The sequence below is a fragment of the Clarias gariepinus genome, chromosome 20 (genome assembly GCF_024256425.1).
Source record: "Clarias gariepinus isolate MV-2021 ecotype Netherlands chromosome 20, CGAR_prim_01v2, whole genome shotgun sequence".
Taxonomy (NCBI): Eukaryota; Metazoa; Chordata; class Actinopteri; order Siluriformes; family Clariidae; genus Clarias; species Clarias gariepinus.
The window spans coordinates 13,293,476-13,316,236 of record NC_071119.1 but is presented as its reverse complement, the minus strand read 5'-3'; the positions used below and the strand labels follow the sequence as shown (position 1 = coordinate 13,316,236).

Below are 22,761 nucleotides of genomic sequence, written 5' to 3'. Positions count from 1 at the left end.
GTTGAAAATGATCATTTTAGGCTGCTGATGCTGAAATAAAGCGTTTGCCGCATTCTTAATTTTGTCGAGGTTACTGGATTTATTGCATCATATGCTCATAAAGAGTTTAAGTAGGATGTTCTGACATTTAATAAATTTGCATTATTTAACATCCACACAGAAGAATGCTGCCACCATGATGTTTAATTGTGAGCCTGGTTTTAATAAGGAGATGTGTAGTGCCTGAATTTCCTGATTACAAATAGTTCCAAGCTTTGTGTCATCAAACCATAGAATTTTATTTATCATGGTCTGTGAGGCATTTTTAGGCGAACTCCCGGGAAGGCTGTCATGCACCTTTTAGTGAGGAATGGAGTTCTGTCTGGCACTGATGGTTGTTCTAATGTTAGGCACTCCTCTCACCGTAAGGAAGCTCAGGATCCCATTTATTGTGACCCTTGAGTTCTGTGTCATTTTTGAAAAAAAAAAAAAAAAAACCAAAACAAAACATTATTGTTTTAAAATGTGGAAAATAAATCCAAAACTGTGTCCAAATGTATGACTGCTGTGTTCACACTTTTGCCCTTCATCCCCCAATTACTCAGTTCGGCTTGGCAGATCATTAAAAAAATAAAACAAGGTTCACCAGGTTTTAATTCTTAACCCAAATTTATTTAATTTTTTCATATATATATATATATATATATATATATATATATATATATATATATATATATATATAAAATTTATGTCGAAGCACTAAACTATATCTAGAATGGAATATACATATACTATATAAATCGAACAACAAGCAGAAAAAATATATTTACCAGGTTTTTGTTCTGTCATAATTTCAGTGACTTCAGTATTAATATGCAACAGTGAAAACAATAAGAATAGTAAAAAAAAAAATTTAATAAGAAGGTGTGTGTGTAAACTTTTGGTATACACATACCACCAATCAAAGGTTTTGACAGACTTTCTAAATCTATGCCATTGTTTTATTTTTATTTCTCTGTACATTGTAAAACAAAATATTTAATAATCTCCGTTGAACAGTTGATAGTGAGATATTTTTCACTGCTGTGTCCAAACTTTTGACTGGTACTGTATAAAATTAGCAATTAAAATATCGTCTCTCTAAGTATCCAAATGTGATAAAATGAACAAATAAATTGTGGGTTTTGTAAACAATGTAACGTAGGTTTTTTAATAAGTTTCGTTTTCAAAGCGCGTAGAAATCTCGTTTCGCTTTCTTTACACGGAAATAAAACGGTAACAACGTCAATTTTGGACTGAACTGCCTTCCGTAGAACCTCGGTGGTACGAGCACAGCCTCTCGGGGGTGAGCCGTTCTCTGAACGCGCGCTCTTTGCGCTGTTTTCCCGGGGGTGGAGAAACGTATAACAATGGGGGAACAAACTTCGACGCAAGACCTGACCTAGAAGTCTAGTTAGGGTGTGGCCTCAGATTACATTCACCATACTTCTTTTACTCGTATTCTGACCACTGTCAGGCATCTAAAACAAAAGTGTAGTGTAGGACAACTGAACGTTGGAATTATTATTTTTAAAAAATATATATTGCAGCGAAACCAAGCGCTTTTCATTGTGTGCAGGAAAAACAAATCTGTTTTAGCGTTTCGCATTTCCTATTCGAGTCAGTGCGGTCTGAAAGTCTTTGCGTGTAACAAAGTGATTGACTAAATCTTCTACAGCAGCGGGAACAAAGAGTTAAGGTAAACCTTAAAGTGTTTTACGTGTATAAAGTGTATACTACCATTTTCTAATGGGTATGTACTGTAGCTCATTCATCGCACTGTTTCTTTTGTGTTTCTTGTGTTTCTGTCCTCACTCCCGCCCCGGCCGTGGGCCTCTGCGATGCGTTTCTTAAAGTGCAATTGTTTTTTTATTTTGTTTATTTTTTTTACATTATATGTCAGTGCTGATTTTCCCCCACTGTAATAGGTGAAGCCTGTCATAGGTTTTCATATTACATTAAGAGGAAAAATGATAATAGATCAGCTGGTCTCTGATTTGATTTAATAAAATCTGTGTGTAAAGTCTTTTTTAAATCTCCTTGCGTTCCAATAAGTTTCCTTAGGGTTCTTCTTAAAAATGCAGCTGGGCAGACAGTCTATACTAAATGCCTGTAATTCTATTGTCAGGTTTTTGCATGTGAATTCCCATCAGACCATTTTAAAGATTGTTGTGACATTTTCTAACTTTAAAAATCAACTGCACAAGCCATCTCAAGTTGCACAGGTTTTTAAAGTTTACTCAACTTTTGGGGAAATGTGCTGGCTAAACAAAATATTTCAAGTTGCTATTCAGTTGACATAACAAGTAACCAGTTCAAAAACTTAAATTGACTTAACTTGTAATTTAAATATTCATGTCAGCTCAAGTTTTATTGGTTGTAACCTCAATTAATTAATTTCTCTAGGGTTGACTTAGCCCAGCATGCTCAAACATGCTTCATTTTAGCCCACTGGTTTTCTATAAAAACAGTTAACAGTTAAAGTTAGCCTAACAATACCCCCTACAATTAAAACACACAAACATTACTTTAAAAAAAATTTTATTCATCCAAAACTAGTCAAAGTTATGAATCTTGTGACACAATGTTACCTGTTGTCTCAACAAATACCACTAAGAAGTTGGGCCAACAATACAATATTAATTCATTCAACATTTATCTAGTTATATATTTTTTTGTGTGTGCGCACTTGTGATTTGTTTCTACCCCTTACCATCTTCTTTACTGTATGTAAATAAAGAATTTATAATTTTACTGGAGAATATACAAATATCCAGGCTTTTGAAGGCTGTTTAGTGTGTAATCCTTATTATATGCATTCTTATGCTCATCTTTTTTTGAGGAAATGCAAATACTACCATGGTTTTCTTTACCTTCTATGCAGGCATTTGCAGAGGCTGGGGAGGAAATTCCGTGATCTACGGTATTAAACATGGGACTGTTAAAGCTGTTGAAGATGCAGTTCATTTGTCATCTCTTCATCTGTTATGTGTTTCTAATCAGTGGGCTCATAGTCAACTTTTTGCAGCTTTGCACACTGCCATTGTGGGGTATTAACAAACAGCTGGCTCGCAAGGTCAACTGTAGACTTGCATACTGTATCTCCAGCCGTAAGTATAAACAATTGTTGCTTTGCTGTTGCATATAAAGTGTATACATCACATAAATGGAAAGGAGTAAAGAGTAGTGGGATGAGTCAATGATCTCTAAAGGTCGTTTCACATTAGGGGACCTGGGATTGTGCCTGAGAACACTTGACCCCCAAGCCTGGTTCATTTTGATCAGTGAGAACACAGTCATTCCGTGCTTTGGAAAAGGTGGTCTTAAGAATGATACACAGACACCCCCCTCCCATGACTATCTGTTTGCTTATTTGCTTCCTCCATTTAATCGGTAGTCTGTGTGTTCATATATATATATATATATATATATATATATATATATTACAGTATATATAAGAAATGTGTGACCACACCTTCTTATTCAATGTTTTTTCTTTATTGTTTTTAACATTGTGTATTAAAACTGAAGACACTAAAATAATGACAGGAAATTATGGAATTATGTAGTCAACCAAAAATCTGTTAATAAACCAGATGTTTATTGTTTTTGATTTTTCAATGTAGCCACCTTTTGCTTTGATGACAGCAACGAAAGTTCTTTTACATTCATTTTTTTTATACAGTGTGCAAATGAAGATTCACTAAAGATAGATCAAATATTTTTGGCCGTATTCCATTCAAATACAGAAGGCCATCAAAGTTCAAACTGTCCACATTTCAAGTATTTTTGAAATGCTATTAATTTTTAACTCCTTATTTTTTATGTACTTACAATAACTGTGCGATAGATGGAACTGTGAATCCTAACACAAACATGAAATTCAGACCTTGTCGTTAACTTTTTAAATTTTAATTCACCATTTTAAAACAAATGATTTAATTCACTGTTTTAAAACAAATGTAATCATTAATTTCAAACCAGGTGGGATTACAATACAGTGGTTCCCAACCACTGGGTCATGGCCCAGTACCGGCCGTGGATGATTTTTTGCAAAGGTAAAGTGGGGGTTAATTTGTTTTATTTTTACTTTGTTTCATTTTAATTATTTTTATATGAATATTTTTAAGTTGTGGAAAGAATTATCAGCGTGTCCCTTATTTCTAATGGGTAAATTTGCTTACATACATAAGAACACTTTCGGAACAAATTATACTCACAATCCAAGGTTTTGCTGTAGTTATATTTTGAACTGAGGAGAAATATTGTCAGCAGTTCTTACAAAAAATTTAAAAACCTGTTTATCTCACCAATTCATGTACTTGTAAGAAAAAAACATAAACAGATTATTTTGCAGTGGTCTCTTATGTTTTTCCAGAACTTATTTGATTTTATTTCCATTTTACTGATTATCAAAGTCTGCAGTATATTTAATTTTGAAAAATAAAAAGACGATCAGATAAAAAGACTTTCATCTGCACATCGCAACATTTGATTCACATGCTCCAAGCCCGCTCTGTATAATAAATGTGGCCTTAAAAGTGTGTTTAAAACAACTCTGCTGATATTCTGGATTAAAATAAGGCGGAATAACCTGAAATTGCCACAAAAGCAAATAAAAATCCTGCTCCATTTCCAACAAGTGTAAGATGGGGTTGTCTGCAATGACAGCAACAAAGACGATGGAAGATGGAAACATCTAGTCACAAGGGGAAAAAAGCTCAAAGCGCACACAGATTCTGTGTTATGGCATGTTGTATATATTATGTACATTATTATGCTTTGCCTGCCTGTGATGGCCAGTCCACATGTAACTGCCTTGCATAAAACAGGTCTGTGGTGCAAAAAAGGTCAGAGACCACTGTTCTAATAAATGTATCCTCAGTACCTGAGGTAGCTTTTGCTTTCCTGAAACTGTCCTTAAGAGTGCCCATTTCACCATAGTGTTTGATGGTTTTTAGCCACTTTACTTAAGGATAAATTTTTCTGGTTTACTGACTTTTTTTCATTTTTTATAGCATAATGGACTGTCATTTCTCTTTATCTAACTACATGTGTTTCATGCCATAATATGGATTTATACAATAGTTGTAGTAGCACTAATAGGGCTGTTGTCTCTGTACCCAGACTGATGGTCTAAAGTGCATCAAGAAGGCAAGAAAAGTCTTAAATTCACTCTTAATAAATGCATACCTGTAATTTGAAAACCATTCTACTGTAGCTGACTACCTTGTAAATCCTATGGGAGAATTTTACAAGTGTGCTAGGCTGTCATCAAAGCTAAATGTAGATACTTTGGACAATCTTAAATCTAAAACACATCCTGGGTTTGTTTAACTCTTTTTAAAAATTATTTACTACCTAAATTCTATCCATGTTAACATTGTAAATTGTGAAAATAATAATAATAATAATAATAATTAAAACATTGGAAGAGCATGTATGTCCAGACTTTCAACTGGTAGTGTATTTAAAACAACAAAAAACATAATCTATATACATAATTTTTGTACCAGTAGAAAGTTAAAAATTCTTGGAAATAGATTATGTAATTACTGTTTACATATTTTTTAAAATCTTTTTTGCAGTATTTAAAATTTAGAAAGATATAGGTTCCCAAACTAATGATATTGGTGAGAACATGCGAGAGCTTTAGAGAGCTGTTATAATTTAACATGCTTGGTTTTTTTTAAATGCCCCTGAATACAGGATAAAGCGGCGTAGACGATGAGTGAGAACCATTTTCAGATGTTCCAATTTTTTTTCAATAATTGCTGAGTTTCACTTAAACCAAAACAAACACAGGAATACCTACAGTATTATTTCAGTGAAATTCCACAATAGTTGCTAATGATGGTTTAAGACCTAAAAATGTTAGTCATACCATAGTGAACCCTTTGAGATTTATACAGGAAACTGGTGAAAAAACAAACAAATGTACTGTATTTATGTCTTAACATATTTACTTGTGAAAGTAAGAGATGCATATATAAATGTAGTATTTATTAATACCAAAGGGAAATTTTACAACAACATACAAGCAGCAAGGTGTAAAAGAATATTAAGGCTAGGTAAAATTTTTAACTCCCAATAAGAAAAGGGTAAAGTTCCCAATAGAAATTTGACTCAAATGAGAAGTTGTCAGTAAACACACGAATAAGCCAATGAATGAGGTCTTCAATTTTTTTAAAAGCCACATATTATTCCCTTTTCCTGAGAATATCAGAAGTGCTTTTTTTCATCAAACACGAACCTTCTAAAGGATAAAAGGCTATCTCCGATGAACCTTTTTACCAATGAGCAATGAAATTGTGAACAAGATGATTAAAATGTAATTAGGATTTATTTGGTTTATCGATTGGTTTTATTTATTTGATTTTGCTATCACAGTTCTCTATAAGGCCATAAGTCTAACTCTTTGACTCTTGCCACATTTGCTTAAAAAAAACAAACATCTTAATTATCCCCAAGACTTTTAGGCAAAGTTTAACTTTTTGGTAAGTGAGCGCCCATTACATCTGGCATAAAATTAACACAGCATTTTATGAAATCGAACATCATACCGACATGGTGGTGGTGTGCTGGTCTGGGGCTTCATAATTGATGGAACCATGAATATTGTGCTTCACCAAAGAATGTCCCGACATAAGTTTGGGACGTCAAGCTTCAGCGCACTTGGTTCTGCAGCAGGACAATGATCCAAAACATCAGCAAAACCACCTTTGAATTGGTAAAAAAAAATGTAAGTGTTTGGGGGTGACCTAGTCAGTGTCTAGACTTAAATTCAACTGAGGTCATGTGGCCCTCCAATTTTGCAAAGTAGATTGGACCAAAATTTTTCCACAGCGATGTTAGTGTCCTTGCCAGTTACCGTAACCGACAGCAACAAAAAAAATTAAACACGTTTTATTTTAATGTTACAAGATCATCATAATCTTCAAATTTAGAATTACATTTTAAAACTAACAAACTTATTTAATTTAAGTTTATTTTATTTATGGTATTTATTTTCCATAGCGACAGGGGGCCGCAGCAGAGGCATAAAAAAGAGCCACATGCGGCTTCAGAGCTGCAGTTTACCCACCCCTGGCCTAAGGAAACGAGAATGTCCCCCATGTTGCCATGACTCTCATTAAAGTTCTCTAATGTCTGAGTACATCTAATGATTGAATAAATGTTACAATGGATTACTACATGCGGCATACTAAAATATCTGAAATTTTTGAAAAACTATCATATATAAAATATTGCATTTAATATTTGTTACTTAGGTTAACCTACTTAGGGTTTAATGTGGATTACCTATATGAGCTCCTTTTTTCTTTAGGTTTCTTGATTTAGGGTTTAATTTTTAAACACTAAATAATTAGATACTGTCTTCCCCATTAAAATAAACAAATGTAATTTGTTAGTAAAAAGTATCAAGAATCAAGAAGAGAATCAAGAATTTATTTTCTGTCACATGCACAATCATACAGAGTACAATATGCAGCGAAATTATTTTGCGACCACAGAGTCGCGACGTCAGCCACCTAGGGCGCCATCATAGAAAATAAGGAATAAGATACATTAGGATAACGAGGGTAAAAAATCCCCTCCCAGACTGTCCTTCGAAAAGGGCAGTGTGGGATCAGGGGTACAAAAAATACCTCAGCAACAAACACAGAAAAAAAACATGTAATCACAAGACATAAACATTGCAACGATGAGGGTACAGGGGATAGGAAATGTCCAGTGTAGGCAAACAGCTCCAGTCCCTGCAGCTAGAGAGCGCTGGTCCCGATTCCGCCTGCCCACACTGAAGGGAATAAGCACACGAAGGCGTTGGATATGGGGAAGGTAGAGTGTCTATCTGTAGCTGTTATGTGTGTGTGTGAGTGCGTGCGTGTCAGTTTATAAGCCTGTAACATCCCGTAATAGTCTGCGCCAGGTAGTCCTAACTAATAAAAAGTAGTCCTAACTAATAATTATAAACATTATAATATTAAAAAATATATAAAATACTAATAATGCTAGAGAAAGACTGATTATACTATTATACTAGGTGGAAATTGCAGACAGAGTCCAACTATCATGATGGCTGGTACAGTAGGTAGATGTTCTTTGCGAGCTTGAGTAGTTTTTAGGACTGAAATGCTCAAGGAAAGCTCTTTTTAATGCTGAGCTAATCAAAATGATCACAGTTGATCACAGTTAAAAGTCAAATGGCTTTGCGTGCCATTGAGAAGGTGATTAGCTTCACCTGATTTAGTTTACAAGTCATTTTTAGGAGGGGAGTGATCCATCATTCTACTTTTTTTTTGACATGTTGGAGTTTAACTTCCCCTTGAATGTTTAAAGTTACACAGAGTAAATACAACTGGATAAAGCAAAAACTGTATCTGTAAACATTTTAGGCTGCAAAGCAACAAAATGTGTATTTTAAAAGGGGTGTGATTTTTCTATACTTACTGTATACAGTGTGCAATTACATCTACAAACCTGTTTTTGTGTCCACTGCTGTTGGAAGTCTGGAATTTCTAGATCAATAAAGTACCTACCTACTTAGTAACTTACTTACTGTACCAGTGCAACAGTTACTTGGTTGGTGGATAAATTATTAAAGGTATTAGGATTTGTGCATGTGTGTTACTCAAACTATACAATGACTGCATCTTCCAGTCATATGATCATGCTCAATTTACATTTTACTGCCTGTAAGTTATAGATTTTAAAAGACACTTCTACACATGTTATAAAAGTGTCTATGAAAAAAAAAACATAAGTACAATAAATTAGTTAAAAAGCATTAACATTGCCTTAAAAATAACACACTAATATTTAGTTGGACCATCATTTGCTTTGATTATGCCCATGCCATCATTTGTATAAGCTTATACAATGTCCCATTTATTTAGGTTTATTTTAGGGCACATTCATTTCTCTCCAAGATCTTGTATTGATGGGCAAGTTGGACTGCTGAATAAAGTATTCTCCAGCACATCCCAAGGATTCTCAATGGGATTAAAATCTGGACTCTGTGGTGGCCAGTCCATGTGTGAAAAATTATCTTATGTTCTTTTAATTACTCTTTCACAACTTGAGCCCAATTAATCCTAGCATTTTCATTTTGCAATATGCCTGTGCCATCAGAAAAAAGTAATCAATAAAAAAAAAAAAACCTGGTGATTCAGTATATTCAGGTAGTCATCTGACCTAATTTTTTGTGCACATATTGTTGAGCCTAGACCTGATCAACAGAACAACCCCAACAGGTTTGTACAGGAGGCACTATGCATGGTGCATCACTTCATCCACCTTTCTTCCTAAACTGATTCGCCCATCAGTCTGATACAGGGTAAATCTGGCCTTATCAGACCACATGATCTTTTCCAATGCTCCACAGTCCATTATACAATGAGTTCTACTTTTTCTTTTGCTTGATTTCATTAAGCAAGGAATAAGCATGTAATGATGATGATGTTTGGTCAGTATGACTTCAGGTTTTAAGAATGAATTTTACAGTTCTTCACCCAATTTTAGTACCTTCAACAATCTTCTTAGTTGTTTTCTTGATGCAAGCCAATATTTTGACTCCTCTGAGACAGACACACCACATTATCAGTGGATATTACTCTTACCTACTGTATTTGTTATATATACTGTATAATATACTCTTTCCTATTTGGTTGGGTAATTCCAGGTGTTGATTTATTTTTTTTTTAAATGTGAGATATCAATCCCTCTATCTATATATACATATACAGTGGAAACTTGGATCGCGAGTAACCCGGTTTGCGAGTGTTCCACAGGACGAGCAAAACTTTATAAAAAAGTTTGACTTGATATACAGGGACTATCTGACCATTTTGATTTATGCACACTCACATTCCATACAAACGTAAATAATTCTTTTGATTGTGTAAAGATGCTTTGCTACAATGATAATTGTTAAAAGCGCTATATAAATAAAATTTGATTGAATTGAATATACAAGTGTGTGTCATTGAGTATCATGTGGCACACGTGCTTCTTGTATCTATGCCGAGCATCACTTGATCACAAATGGGTTTTCTCTCCTGCGCAGTGCGGAATTGCGGATAATCGTCTTCGATGCTTGATATCACGTGCGTCACTCGTATAGTCAACATCCGTGCATGTACCGTTTACTGTAACACTGTGACCATGTGTGTGCGCGCGTAAGGCATTTTTTATTTTGTGTTTGTATGTGTGTGTGTGTGTGTAGGATAACTTTCACACACACACAAAAACACACAAAAAAGATGCCTTACACTAAAGACCTGCATTCCCGCGGGAGTACTTCAGGACCCGCGGGACCCAGCGCTAGGAGTGCGGCGCAGGACAAGATTTGATGGGTGAATGTGGGTGCGGGGGGAGCGGGACAGAATCTTGTGGAAGCAGGCAGGAGCGGGACTGAAAAATCTGTCCCGCGCAGGTCTCTACTTTGTATTCCAGCTTCCAGAGCACCGTCGGAGAGAGTTCTAAGTGTTTGCGGTTGCATACTTTAGCAGAGACGCATTAATCTGAAGCCCTTATCAGTGAATGACATGCTATTCCTGCATGGACACATTAAGTAGGCCTACATTTTTTTTTTTTTGGTTAATTGGCCTATTTTTATTTATTGAGAAATAAGGATAACTTATGTTTGAACATTGCTAAAGGCAAAAAAGCCCAACGTTCTAAAGCAGTATTAGGCCAAATGCTTTTCTGTTTGACCACTTAAGAAATCAACGTTTATTATAATTTTTTTCATCGCAAAATTATTAGCCTATTTCATTATTCCATTTAATCAAACTCAAATAAAACGAAACATATTTATTTTGCGTTTCTTTTGTTATATATACTCAAAAGGGAAGCATTTAAAAAAAAATAACATGGTAGCGGGAAGAAGCAGTAAAAATAAAACTACTTATGTTTACCTGCGGGATTTTGCGGGCGGGAGCAGGACAAACCTTGAATACTGCGGGCAGTATTTAGCGCAGGTCTCTACCTTACTACTTACTTGTTCCTCACACATGGTCACAGTGTTACAGACACACACAAGCGTGTGGGAAATTTCTGGAAATTTGTGTGTGCGCGAAAGTCGCGCTTCTTGTTTTGACACCGAATGTCACATGATCATATCTGAGCCAACGGGTTTTCTCTCTCATGCGCTGCGGAATTGTGGGATACAGACCCTTCTGGGTCTGTATGCGTGTGTGTACAGCGTGCATGTAAAGCAAAAGCAAGTCTCAGAGAGATTAAAAATCACTTTAGTAACTTAGTTTCTTAAATTACTTTAGTTTCTCTCTCACACACACATACACACACACACACACATATATATATATATATATATATATATGTATATATGTGTGTATGTATATATATATATATATATATATATATATATATATATGTGTGTGTGTATATATATATATATATATATATATATATATATATATATATATATATATTAAAAAAAAAAAAAATATATATATATATATATATATATATATATACACACACACACACACACACACACAAAGCGCCTGCACGCACAAAAGGAAACACTTATCTGTCAGGATTTATTTGTATTTTTTTTTTAATGAAAACAAATTAAATTTGTATTATTTCCACTGTATATTTTGTGTTAATTATTTTAATGTATTTATTTTCATTCCATTTCTTATGAGAAAATTCGATTTGGTTTACGAGTGTTTTGAAATACGAGCCCGCTTTTGGAAGGAATGATGCTCGTGATCCAGTGTTCTACTGTGTGTGTGTGTATACAGTATGTATTTATACACACGCACACACACAATCATTTATACTGTTTGTTTGTTTTGATGGCATTGTTTTTCCATAATTGTATTTAAATTAGACCTATGACTTTACTGGATAATGTTACCTTTTCCACTCCTGTTTTTGCTCAGAGATGGTGGCACTACTGGAATGGTGGTCAGGGACGGAATGTACACTGTATACTGATCCTGATTCCTACCCCTTCTATGGCAAAGAAAATGCAATTGTTATCCTCAACCATAACTTTGAGATTGATTTTCTATGTGGTTGGAACTTCTGCGAAAGGTTTGGTGTGTTAGGGGTAAGAAACATCCCGTATTTTACTTACCTGTGATCTTTAAATATTTATTTGGCTAAACTGCCCTTTTATTATACAGAATGACTTACAGAGGTGCTTTCTTGTCAGTTCATATATTCTGATACTGGTTGACTGGTCATAGACTAGAACTGGGTCTGCTACTATCAGTGTAAAATCCCTGTTGGGAAAGTATAGTGCTTCTCAAAAATTTAAATAACATGAAAATGGCATTTTTAAAAATAATTAAATTTTAAAAAATGTAACCTTAAATATGCTGGATGCATTATTTATTAATAGAGTATTTTAAGTGATTTTTGGTTTAATTTAAGTGATTATGGCTTATTGTATAGCTCATGAAAATCTAAATTCCAGAATCTCAGAATATTCAAATATTTAATTTCAAGTTAAAATAAATTACTATTCATAGAGTATAAATAGTGTGAATTTCTGTCTAGTTCAGTATGCATAACCGTAATCTTTGGGAAGACTGCTGACTTGACAGTTGTCCAGAAGACGAACAATGATACCCTCCACGAGAAGCTGATACTCTCCACGAGAAGCCACAGGAGGTCATCACTGTGAAAAATATTAATGGAATATTTTTCATGAAAAATGTAGTAGGAAAAGGTGCACAAGCAACATGGATCACCACAGATTGTCAAGCACAGCTATTCCCTGAAATTAAAAGAGCTTCAAAGCAATCATGCACAGACATCTTCAGAAAATTGGCTAAAGCTGTTGCATTGCTAACATCAAAGCACTCCTGAACTAGAGACAGCATCAGGACCATTATTCTAAGCAGAAAAAGAACTTGACCATTTCTCATTTGTTCAGTCCTCTTTTAACATTAAAGTTATTTTTGCATTTCTTTTGGAAGTCAAGGTCCCAGAGTCTGGAGAAAGAGTGGTGAGGCATTTAATCAAAGTGCCATGTCATCTGCTGGTGTTGGACCACTGTGTTTAAGTCCAAGGTCCAAGGTCAACACACCCACATGAAGATTCTAGAGCACTCCATGCCTCTGTCTGTGGCATTTACAGTGTATCTGGAAAGTATTCACAGCGCATCACTTTTTCCACATTTTGTTATGTCTCAGCCTTATTCTAAAATGGATTAAATTCATTTTTTTTCTCAGAATTCTACACACAACACCCCATAATAAAAACATGAAGAAAGATCCAAAAGGGCAACCATCTCTGCAGCAATACATCAATCAGGCCTATATAGTAGAGTGGCCAGAGAGTCTCATCAGACCTGAGAATTTTGTTTCTCATGGACTGAGAGTCCTTCAGGTGCCTTTTGGCGAACTCCAGGCGGGCTGCCATGTGCCTTTTACTAAGGAGTGGCTTCCGTCTGGCCACTCTACCATATAGACCTGATTGGTGGATTGCTGCAGAGATGGTTGTCCTTCTGGAAGGTTCTTCTCTCTCCACAGAGGACCTCTGAAGCTCTGAAAGAGTGACCATCGGGTTCTTGTTTACCTCCCTGACTAAGGCCCTTCTACCCTGAACGCTCAGTTAAGATGGCCGGCCAGCTCTAGGATGAGTCCTGGTGGTTTCGAACTTCTTCCACTTATTGATGATGGAGGCCACTGTGCTCATTGGGACCTTCAAAGTGGCAGAAATTTTTCTGTAACCTTCCCCAGATCTGTGGCTCGAGACAATACTGTCTCTGAGGTCTACAGGCAATTCCTTTGACTTCATGCTTGGTTTGTGCTCTGACATGAACAGTTAACTGGGGGACCTTATATAGACAGGTGTGTGCCTTTCCAAATCATGTCCAATCAACTGAATTTACCACAGGTGGACTCCAATTAAGATGCAGAAACATCTCAAGGATGATCAGGGAAACAGGATGCGTCTGAGCTCAATTTTGCAAATGCTGTGAATACTTATGTACATGTACTTTCTCAATTTAAAAAAAAAAATAAATTAGCAAAAATCTTAAGTAAACTTTTTTTCATGTTGTCATTATGAGGTGTTGTGTGTAGAATTTTGAGAAAAATTTTAGAATAAGGCTGACATAACAAAATGTGGAAAAAGTGATGCACTGTGAATACTTTCCGGATGCACTGTATGATGTAGAAGATAATTTAATCTCCCACCAGGAATTAGCATCTGAGTACTGTGTCAAAACTACCACTTTGTTCGCTTGCTGACATTTTTTGCTTGCTTGCCAAGCCAACTTGCCTGACATGAACCCCACAGAGAATCTTTGGGTATTAGGGATGGGTTTCACCAGTGAAGGCGGCACAGTCACCTTGCACCCTCCAGGTTCTGGGGTGGATTTCAGCCTTGGGTCTGTGGGTTTCCTTTTGGTACTCTGGTTTCCTCCCACAGTCCAAAGACATGCAGATTAGGCTAACTAACCAACTAATTTTCCAAATTGCTATTCCAAATGTTGAGCATGTGTAATTAGCGGGTTTCCAGACTAATTTGCTCAAAGTTTGGGGGAAAAGGCTGATATTTGGCTTTTTATCATATACAGTCTTTGATAATGTAATGCCATACAAATGCTTTCTGTCACACCATTTGAAAGCTATAATAGTTCATACTTAAGGCTGACAGGTCATGACCAATCAAGCTGAAACCAGCTAATTCAGGTCATTGGCTGCAACCAAGTATTGAGTGCAGAAATTAGCATACTTTTCAGAAGTTGGACATTTCTGTATAGTTAATTCTTTCTTTATAGAATATAGTACATTTTGTATGTATTGTTATATTTTGAGATACTGGCTTTTCATGAGCTGTTATGTCTACTAATCGTATCTCTACTGACTGTAAAATATGAGAATTTTACTTAAGAAATTATTGAATTAAATGCCAAAAGAAAACTATTTTCCACAATATTCAAATATTTGCAATTGACTATTGTATGAAAAACATACAGAATTACTTTTGTAAAAGTAAAACCTCATGAAGAATAGGTTTTAAGACAGTTAATTAATTAGAATTTGGGTAATTTAAAAAAAAGAAACATTATTTTTTACCAAATAAGGAGGAAGTGTTTAGCAGGTTATATTGTCTATGAACAAGGATGTTTGTCATGTGGTCATACTGTATGGTCATGCTCCAGTTGAAGTAGATAAAAGATGATGGCTGTTATATAATTTTGGGACAAACCATACAATTAACCTTTTTAAAATTCACCAAAAGAGTTGTAGTGTTTTTTATATATAACCTTAAACTTTTAGTTTGCAACTTGGGGAAATATTAAATATTTGAGTTTTCTGGTTTGTCGCTGATGCATGCTATAGTATGTGTACCTAAATAAAGCAATTAACAACAGTCAGACATTTTTGTCCAACGGGTATAGGTAAAATCTACAAATAAAAGTATATGGATGAGTATAAGTTTTAAAAAAAATGAAAAATAGATGCTTCTTATATACATTGTGTCTTGATTCATTGTATTGGTGCATGTTTTATATATTTGATTTAAAAGAAATTGCAACCCACTAGAAAGTCGATCAAAAAGACTTTTGATCAGCATGTAAATAAAATCATAGAATTTTGATTAACTTGGACCTGGACCCGATATAAATTTAATTCTATATGGACGGCTTAAATTTTAGATAATATGGTGATTGTGATGGGAGTAAAAACTACATTTTAGAAAAGTCGGTTATAGGTTTTTCCAAAAGATTTGTCATCACATAAACTCTGTTATTGTTGTTACCTGTTGTGTCTGGTTTAAAAATACACTGTCTGGCCAAAAAAAAAAATTAGTTAAATACATTTAAAAGCCACACACTAATATTTTGTTCCACCTTCTTTAAGGTTGTGACACACACATTATGCTACTTAAACAAGCACTGAAGTGATCTCCAATCACCATCATTCATGATATCTTCACATAATGTTTCTTCTAGTTGACAGTTCAGCACTATCCATTCAAGTTTTTAATTAACGATTAGATGTTTTTTAAGTAAATTTGGTGTTTTCTTTGATTGATGGCTGATAATTTGAGACTTCTGGAATGGCTTTTTTGAACATGCAGTATAAAATTTTATAATGTGATGTAAGTGTAAGGGGAAAGAATAACTGAACTGTTGTAATAACATTTTATGAATGAATGTATGTATGTATGTATGTATGAAGAGCCCCTGTGTATACAAGTATAAAAAATTGTAGATATTTAAATACTAACAGGTAAATCTTTATATATACACACACAGAGCTCAAAGGTCCTGGCAAAGAAAGAACTCGCATTTGTGCCTGTAATTGGCTGGATGTGGTACTTTCTGGAGATTGTCTTCTGTAAGAGAAAATGGGAAGAAGATCAGAAAACAGTGGTGCAGAGCCTTCAACGCCTTAAGGATTATCCAGAGTACTTCTGGGTAAAGATCTTCTCATAATAATAATATACTTTGATTCAATGTATTTAAACTGATGGTACTCATTTAATGTATCCATGACAGTTAACTGCATTTTCCTCTTATTTTATCCTCTGTTTAAGGAAAAAATATATATATTCACAAGTATTGTAGAGTCTGTATACCTCACACATTGTCTTTCTTCATTATTGTGGCAGAAAGTGAACCATTTGATTTTAAAACATGATCTGTTAATTCTTAACATAAAATTATAACATAAGCAAAAGACACATACTTTACCTATCAAGACCAATAATATTTTTATGTTGTCTTAGTTTCTTCTGTACTGCGAAGGCACTCGTTTCACTCAAAAAAAGCACAAGATTAGTATGGAAGTAGCAGAAAAAAAAGGCCTCCCAAAACTCAAGTACCATCTCCTGCCTCGCACCAAGGGCTTTTGTGTTACTGTTAAACACCTAAGGGGAACAGGTGAGAAACCTACATTAAATTGTCTTTGCCTGGGCAATTTTTTGTTTTTAGAATGTATTGACAATTTTTTCAATTTTTTTCTTTGTAGTTACTGCTGTGTACGATTCTACACTTAATTTCAGAAACAACCAAAAACCAACCTTGCTAGGAATACTAAATGGGAAAAAGTACCATGCTGATTTATATGTAAGGTAAGCCAGACTCCATGTATGTTATTATGGTCATGACAATAAAATGAGTAAGGCATAACTAATGCCTCATAAAGACCTGACATACTACAAGCATGGCACTGATTGGAAAGATTGGATGTCATTCTGATTGAGTTGTTATTTGTTGTATATATGTTAGTGTTGTTGCTACAGTATGTCAATACACTTCATAAGGACCTATTCGGGCTTGTGCTATGACCATGGTTGGTCCATGCCATGACTTATGACAATATGACTGATGTTCAAATTACCTTCTTCTGGTGTTTACTATATATATATATATATATATATATATATATATATATATATATATGCATGCAGCATGTCAGCAGCACGTCTATGTCACATTAAATACTGTAGTTATAAATACTTAATGTAACTAGTTAAGTATTTATAACTACAGTATAACATAACAGTATAACCTCACACCATCACTTGGTGTGAAAAGCACTGCGCAGTGTTTATACCAACCTGCCAGAGGCAATGATAATGTGTCCACTGTTGCTTAAGATGAATAAATTGTTGCTGTATTTTCTTTTAGATACTGCTTATGTTATCAGGCAGTACAAGTCTGACATTTCTATTTTCAGTGCAGTTGGTTTTTTAAAGTTTTCAGACGCTGTAGAATTAGAAAAATCAATATCATTCAAAGCTTTTACTTGGTGGGCTGCACTTTGCGATAATCCCTTAATCATTCCTTGTCAAGAGCAGTGTGGTTTTAAGTTTTCAAAAATGTATAATGTAAAAATGTGTCTGTAGCTCAAAGAATATGTGGAGAAAATATATACAGTGGACCTTGTTATTTTCGCCAGAGAATTTTCACCTTAAAAATTAAAATTTAGCAAAAGAGTAGGGGGAAGGGAGACATTGTATTAGCCCAAAAGTGGATCATTCCACCAGTAAAATGCTTGGTATGCCAGATAACTGGTCATTCTAGCCCTGTATTCCACCATACATTATTGGGAATGAAAGAAAATAGTGATGCACTGACACATTTCACTGAAGTCAAATATATTTACCTAACTAATTCACGCAAAGTTCATAACTATCCTTTCAGGTTTTTGGAGAAGCTACTCACTGCATTAGTTATGGTTAAAATGTTGCCAGCTGAAACACATTAACTTTGATTATATTAAAACCAAATAGGATAGTAAAGTATTCCATGCAAACCCATCTGCCATGTTGTTTTGATCAAAAGTAGGTATTTGATTTTTTTGAGTTTTTTTTTTTTTTTTGCTGCTTGATTAAGGCGGATTCCACTGGATACAATACCAGAGAATGAATCTGAATGTGCTATGTGGCTCCACAAACTTTACCAGGAAAAGGTGAGAGAATCTCATGTTTACTTGGTGGGAAAGGTAATGGAACTGTTTTTTGAAATGCTGAAAAAATGATTGAACACCAGCTTTTTCATTGTTCTGTTATATTTTCAGTCCCAATGGCCAGTATTGAACCTGTACACTTCAGGATACATTTTTAACATGGATCATATATTTTGTCTGTTCTGCTATAGGATGAGTTGCAGGAAAAATACAGTCTGACAGGTTGTTTTCCTGGCCCCATCCTGACGCCTCCACGCCGCCATTGGGCCTTGCTTAACTGGCTATTTTGGATCGGGCTTCTCCTCTTTCCCTTATGTCTACTACTACTGCAGCTCTTTCACACTGGGTCAGCTTTCACCATTTTCACTACAGTTGTCCTGTGCTTTGCAGGTATATTAAATCTAAAAGAAATATGCCTAATACAGTATTTAAATTTAGATTCATATCAAAGGCTTATAAATTAATTGAATTAGATTTTTAAAATTTGAAATAAAACAATTACTATTTAAAATGGTTTTGTACCTTAACACTGAATTTAAAAATCCCCATGTTTCATTCGGAAAGTGATCACATGGTTTGGGAGTAAGTACAAGTCCCATTCTCTGAATTGTATTTCTGTGCATGTCACTTTTAATGTTGAAAATATTGAAACATCCTAATGCTGCATGAATTAATACTGCAGGGCTTACTGCACTTAAAGGTCCGATATGTAAATTTTCTTTTTTCTGTTTTGCTCTCAACAAGAAGTCAAATTATATGTAAATATGCAAGGGATATGTATCTTACTAGAAGTGTGAGCATCACTACATAATAAAGAGCAATGGGTGGACTTTTAAGCACAATAGCATGTACACCAGTAAATACTGTTTATAACATTATTATAACAGCGGGGTGTAATGATACGAGTATTTCCGTGTGCAGCAGCCGTAGTGTTTTTTTTTTTTTTTTTTACATCACTGTGTAAATGGAAGGAATTCAGAGTTGAGAAGAATACTCCTAGTTGACTTCTCAGGTATAGTGGGCATTTCATTTCATGTCATGAAGATATGATATGATATGCTTCCGTTATACACTACAAAAAAAGATGGGCTCACCAGTCATTTCCTCATCTCTTATTTTAAATAACCATTGTTTTGGTTTAGTAGTGGTGTTACTATTCTTGCACAACTTGGTATTAGTTTATAAGTTTCAAAGTTAAATTCCTAATAATTAAAAAAGTTATTTTCTTTTTTACTTTACTTTTCCAAAAACATATTGACCATGACATCAAAACAAAGGCACATACTGAAGCATGCCGTACCATTATACCCCTAGAAGAGCCTGGAGCATGTTATTGTTGATTAAATTATTGCATCTGGAGTAAATCTGTGTTCAGAAACAATTAAAATTAAGATACTTGAATGCATAATTGCATGTTTACAATAAGGAATAAGGTTAACCGCCATAATCAACCTTTTTTTTCAGCCTCACTTGGTGTTCGCTGGATGATAGGCCAGACAGAGATTAACAGGGGCTCAAGTTATGGAAACAAAGAAGGACAACTTAATAACAATGCCTAAGGACACAAAATCACCAACAAGGACAGCAGAACTCAGATTACATCGACAGTGTGTACTCTGGATATCAAGAGCGACTAAGAGCAGTTTTGAACAAGATAGCAACATCAAGTGGACCAAGTCACTGGCAGCTATTCATATTAAGTGTAAATAATCAAAATGGGAACCATAAAACATGATGTAACAATTTCATAAGAAAATACTAATTTTTTACACTAAAGTTTTCACAGCAGTTCTGAAATAATTGCTTTCATTTTTTTTCTAGGAATCTAATAAAAAATTAAGTAGGCCATTAATTAAAACTGACCTGTTTATTAATTCATTGCTCTATACATTGCAAACATTGTAGGAATAACACAGGACCAAAAATATTGATGCATGGGTTTAGAGGGCTACCGGGGCTTAGCCATACAATTAGCATATGCCTAGTTTCTTAAGTAATGTTGTTCAAATGATGTTCTAATTGAAAACATCAATTTAAAACATCAAAGTTAAAAGTCAAATATTTTGTCTCCAGATATTACAGTAAGGCAGTTTTGGAATAAGTTGATGTATGCTTTAGAGAGAAACTGAAAGTTTCAGCTGAGTACACTTCTGCGCCCAAATATTATAGGAATGCCACTGGCCATTGGGAAAGGTTGACAACTTTCAGCACAACTTAAACACTGAAGTAAATTTTAACAATTGTGAGTTAAACACAAAATGCATAAAAAAATCCCTTGATTTAATTTGAACCTTTTTTTCATTGATTTCTTCCAGCTCTTTCCCACTGTGATCACCACATTTATTATTTGTGCTTAAAGTGGGAACATGAAAAGTGCCTTCAAATCTCACCCCCCCCAATATGTATTCCTTGCTGCTTACCAAAAATCTGTTGTCTCCATTGAGACACTAGTGGCTTTACAATATGCTTTATACAAAAAAAATAATAATAAACCTTAACCTTTTTCTTACATTATGTACAATGTGACAGCTACTTACTTTCATTTGACAAAGCTATCAACTGGCCCTTTAAACTTGTATCTGAACATGTAAGACTTGCTCTTACATACTGCAAAGTGTACCGCCACCAATCACTAAGCTATCAATAGATTTATATTTTTCTTTGTTACTTGTTCCTTAAGTTCCTTGTACCACAGTTCCTTAAGAATACCATCCACAGTAGTGCAAGCATTTGTAAACAAAGACAGCGCAGGGACACCACTTCATCATTCTTCATCTGTGCAGACCTATAAATAAAAAGTAGCAGAAAGAAGAATAAACATGGGTAAATATCAAAATGTCCATTTACTAACTGTACGCTTGAATGACAATATACAATGACAAATTAAGATTCAAAATAAAAATAAATGTTCTTTATAAAATTTTTACAGCCAAGAATGGCTTGTAAGGCTTTTCTTTGCAGAAAAGACCACCACATAATCTATATAAACAAAATGATCTATATCTTGATTAAGTACTAGGTTATGAGGCACAAAACAGTACATCTGCATGCACTTTATTTGACAACACTTCGATCACAGAAGAGAGAATGTTTACATTTATTTATTTAAAGACTCAACAAAAGAATTAACAATTTATGTAACTTCATTTCAGAGTGTTGTAGTGTTCTATTTCAGTTTAGTAGTGTTCGTTTCAGGCATATAGTGCAAGGTGTACAGAACAGCACCATTATGTTATACCCTATGCAGTAAGCAAACTTAATACAGTGGAACCTTGGATTGCGAGTAACTTGGTCTACGGGTATTTTGCAAGACAAGCAAAATTTTAAAATACAGTGGTGCCGTGGATTACGAGCACAATTTGTTCCGGAAGCGTGTTAGTATATCAAAACCCATGTTTTCACTCGGTTATAAATCAAACTCAATTTTCCCATAGGAAATAATGAAAACTCATTCGTTCCACAACCCAATATATAAAAATAATCGATACAAAATTATAAAGTAAAAATAAAACAAATTAATCTGCACTTTACCTTTGAAAAAAGTAAAAATAAAGCCCAACAAGTAAGTGTTTCCGTTAGTGTTGGTGCACGCATGCGCTGTGTGTGTGTTAGAGAGGTTAAAGATAAAATTTTCTCTCTCTCTCAGTCTGCACTGTTTGTGCGCGCGTGTCATTAGCGATCTGAAGTTCCACTGTAAATTTTAACTTAATAAACAAGCGAGGTCTTAACTTTACATGATCACAACTGAGCCAATGGTTCTTCTCTCTCGCGCGCGCGCGCTGCAGGATTGTGGGTAATTGTCTCCAATATTCAGTCTTAGTGAGCCAACATCCATGCACGTGTACTGTTAATTATAACATTGTTACATGTGCGTAAAGCAAAAGCAAGTGTCATTCGTGAGGTTCCTTGTTACAGGTCTATCAGAAGGCAGTGATTCCATGTGTGTGTGCGCGTGAGTTATTAGAGAGGTTTCTTGTTAAAAAAGTTTTCTAACAGAGCAATGTTTCCGTTAGATTGTGTTCCGCCTTCACACACACACTAACGGAAACACTGCTCTGTCGGGATTATTTTCATTGGTAAAGTGCAAGTTAATTTGTTTTATTTTTACTTTATTTTTTTCTATTCATTTTTATATGAATATTTTTGGGTTGTGGAACGAATCATCAAAGTTTCCATTATTTCTTATGGGAAAATTAACCTGTACCTAGAAATCCACTTGAAATTTGGCCTAAGTTGTACAATTTATAAATTCATGGCTGAGATATCACTGCTAAATATTAGTGCCAGAAGAACTCAGTTAATTGTATACCAGACTGAGTAGTATTATTAC

General features: G+C 34.7%; 2 protein-coding genes across 3 annotated transcripts in view; one reads left to right on the top strand and one right to left on the bottom strand.

Annotated features, from left to right (window-relative positions):
- Positions 1-1,304: 1,304 nt before the first annotated feature.
- agpat4 (1-acylglycerol-3-phosphate O-acyltransferase 4 (lysophosphatidic acid acyltransferase, delta)) lies at positions 1,305-20,430 on the top strand. The gene is made up of 9 exons (XM_053480202.1): positions 1,305-1,717; positions 2,903-3,128; positions 11,934-12,103; positions 16,274-16,435; positions 16,747-16,900; positions 16,989-17,091; positions 18,359-18,434; positions 18,623-18,821; positions 19,896-20,430. Exons 2-9 carry the CDS (start codon positions 2,951-2,953, stop codon positions 19,988-19,990), a joined length of 1,137 nt encoding a protein of 378 aa, XP_053336177.1. The 5' UTR covers positions 1,305-1,717; positions 2,903-2,950; the 3' UTR covers positions 19,991-20,430.
- Positions 20,284-22,761, bottom strand: part of map3k4 (mitogen-activated protein kinase kinase kinase 4) — a 69,673-nt gene continuing 67,195 nt past the window's right edge. For both annotated transcript variants that reach the window (XM_053480200.1, XM_053480201.1), the window contains exon 26: positions 20,284-21,216. In XM_053480200.1, the coding sequence (XP_053336175.1) occupies positions 21,196-21,216 (21 nt within the window). In that variant the 3' untranslated portion in view covers positions 20,284-21,195. The remainder of the gene's footprint in view (positions 21,217-22,761) is intronic.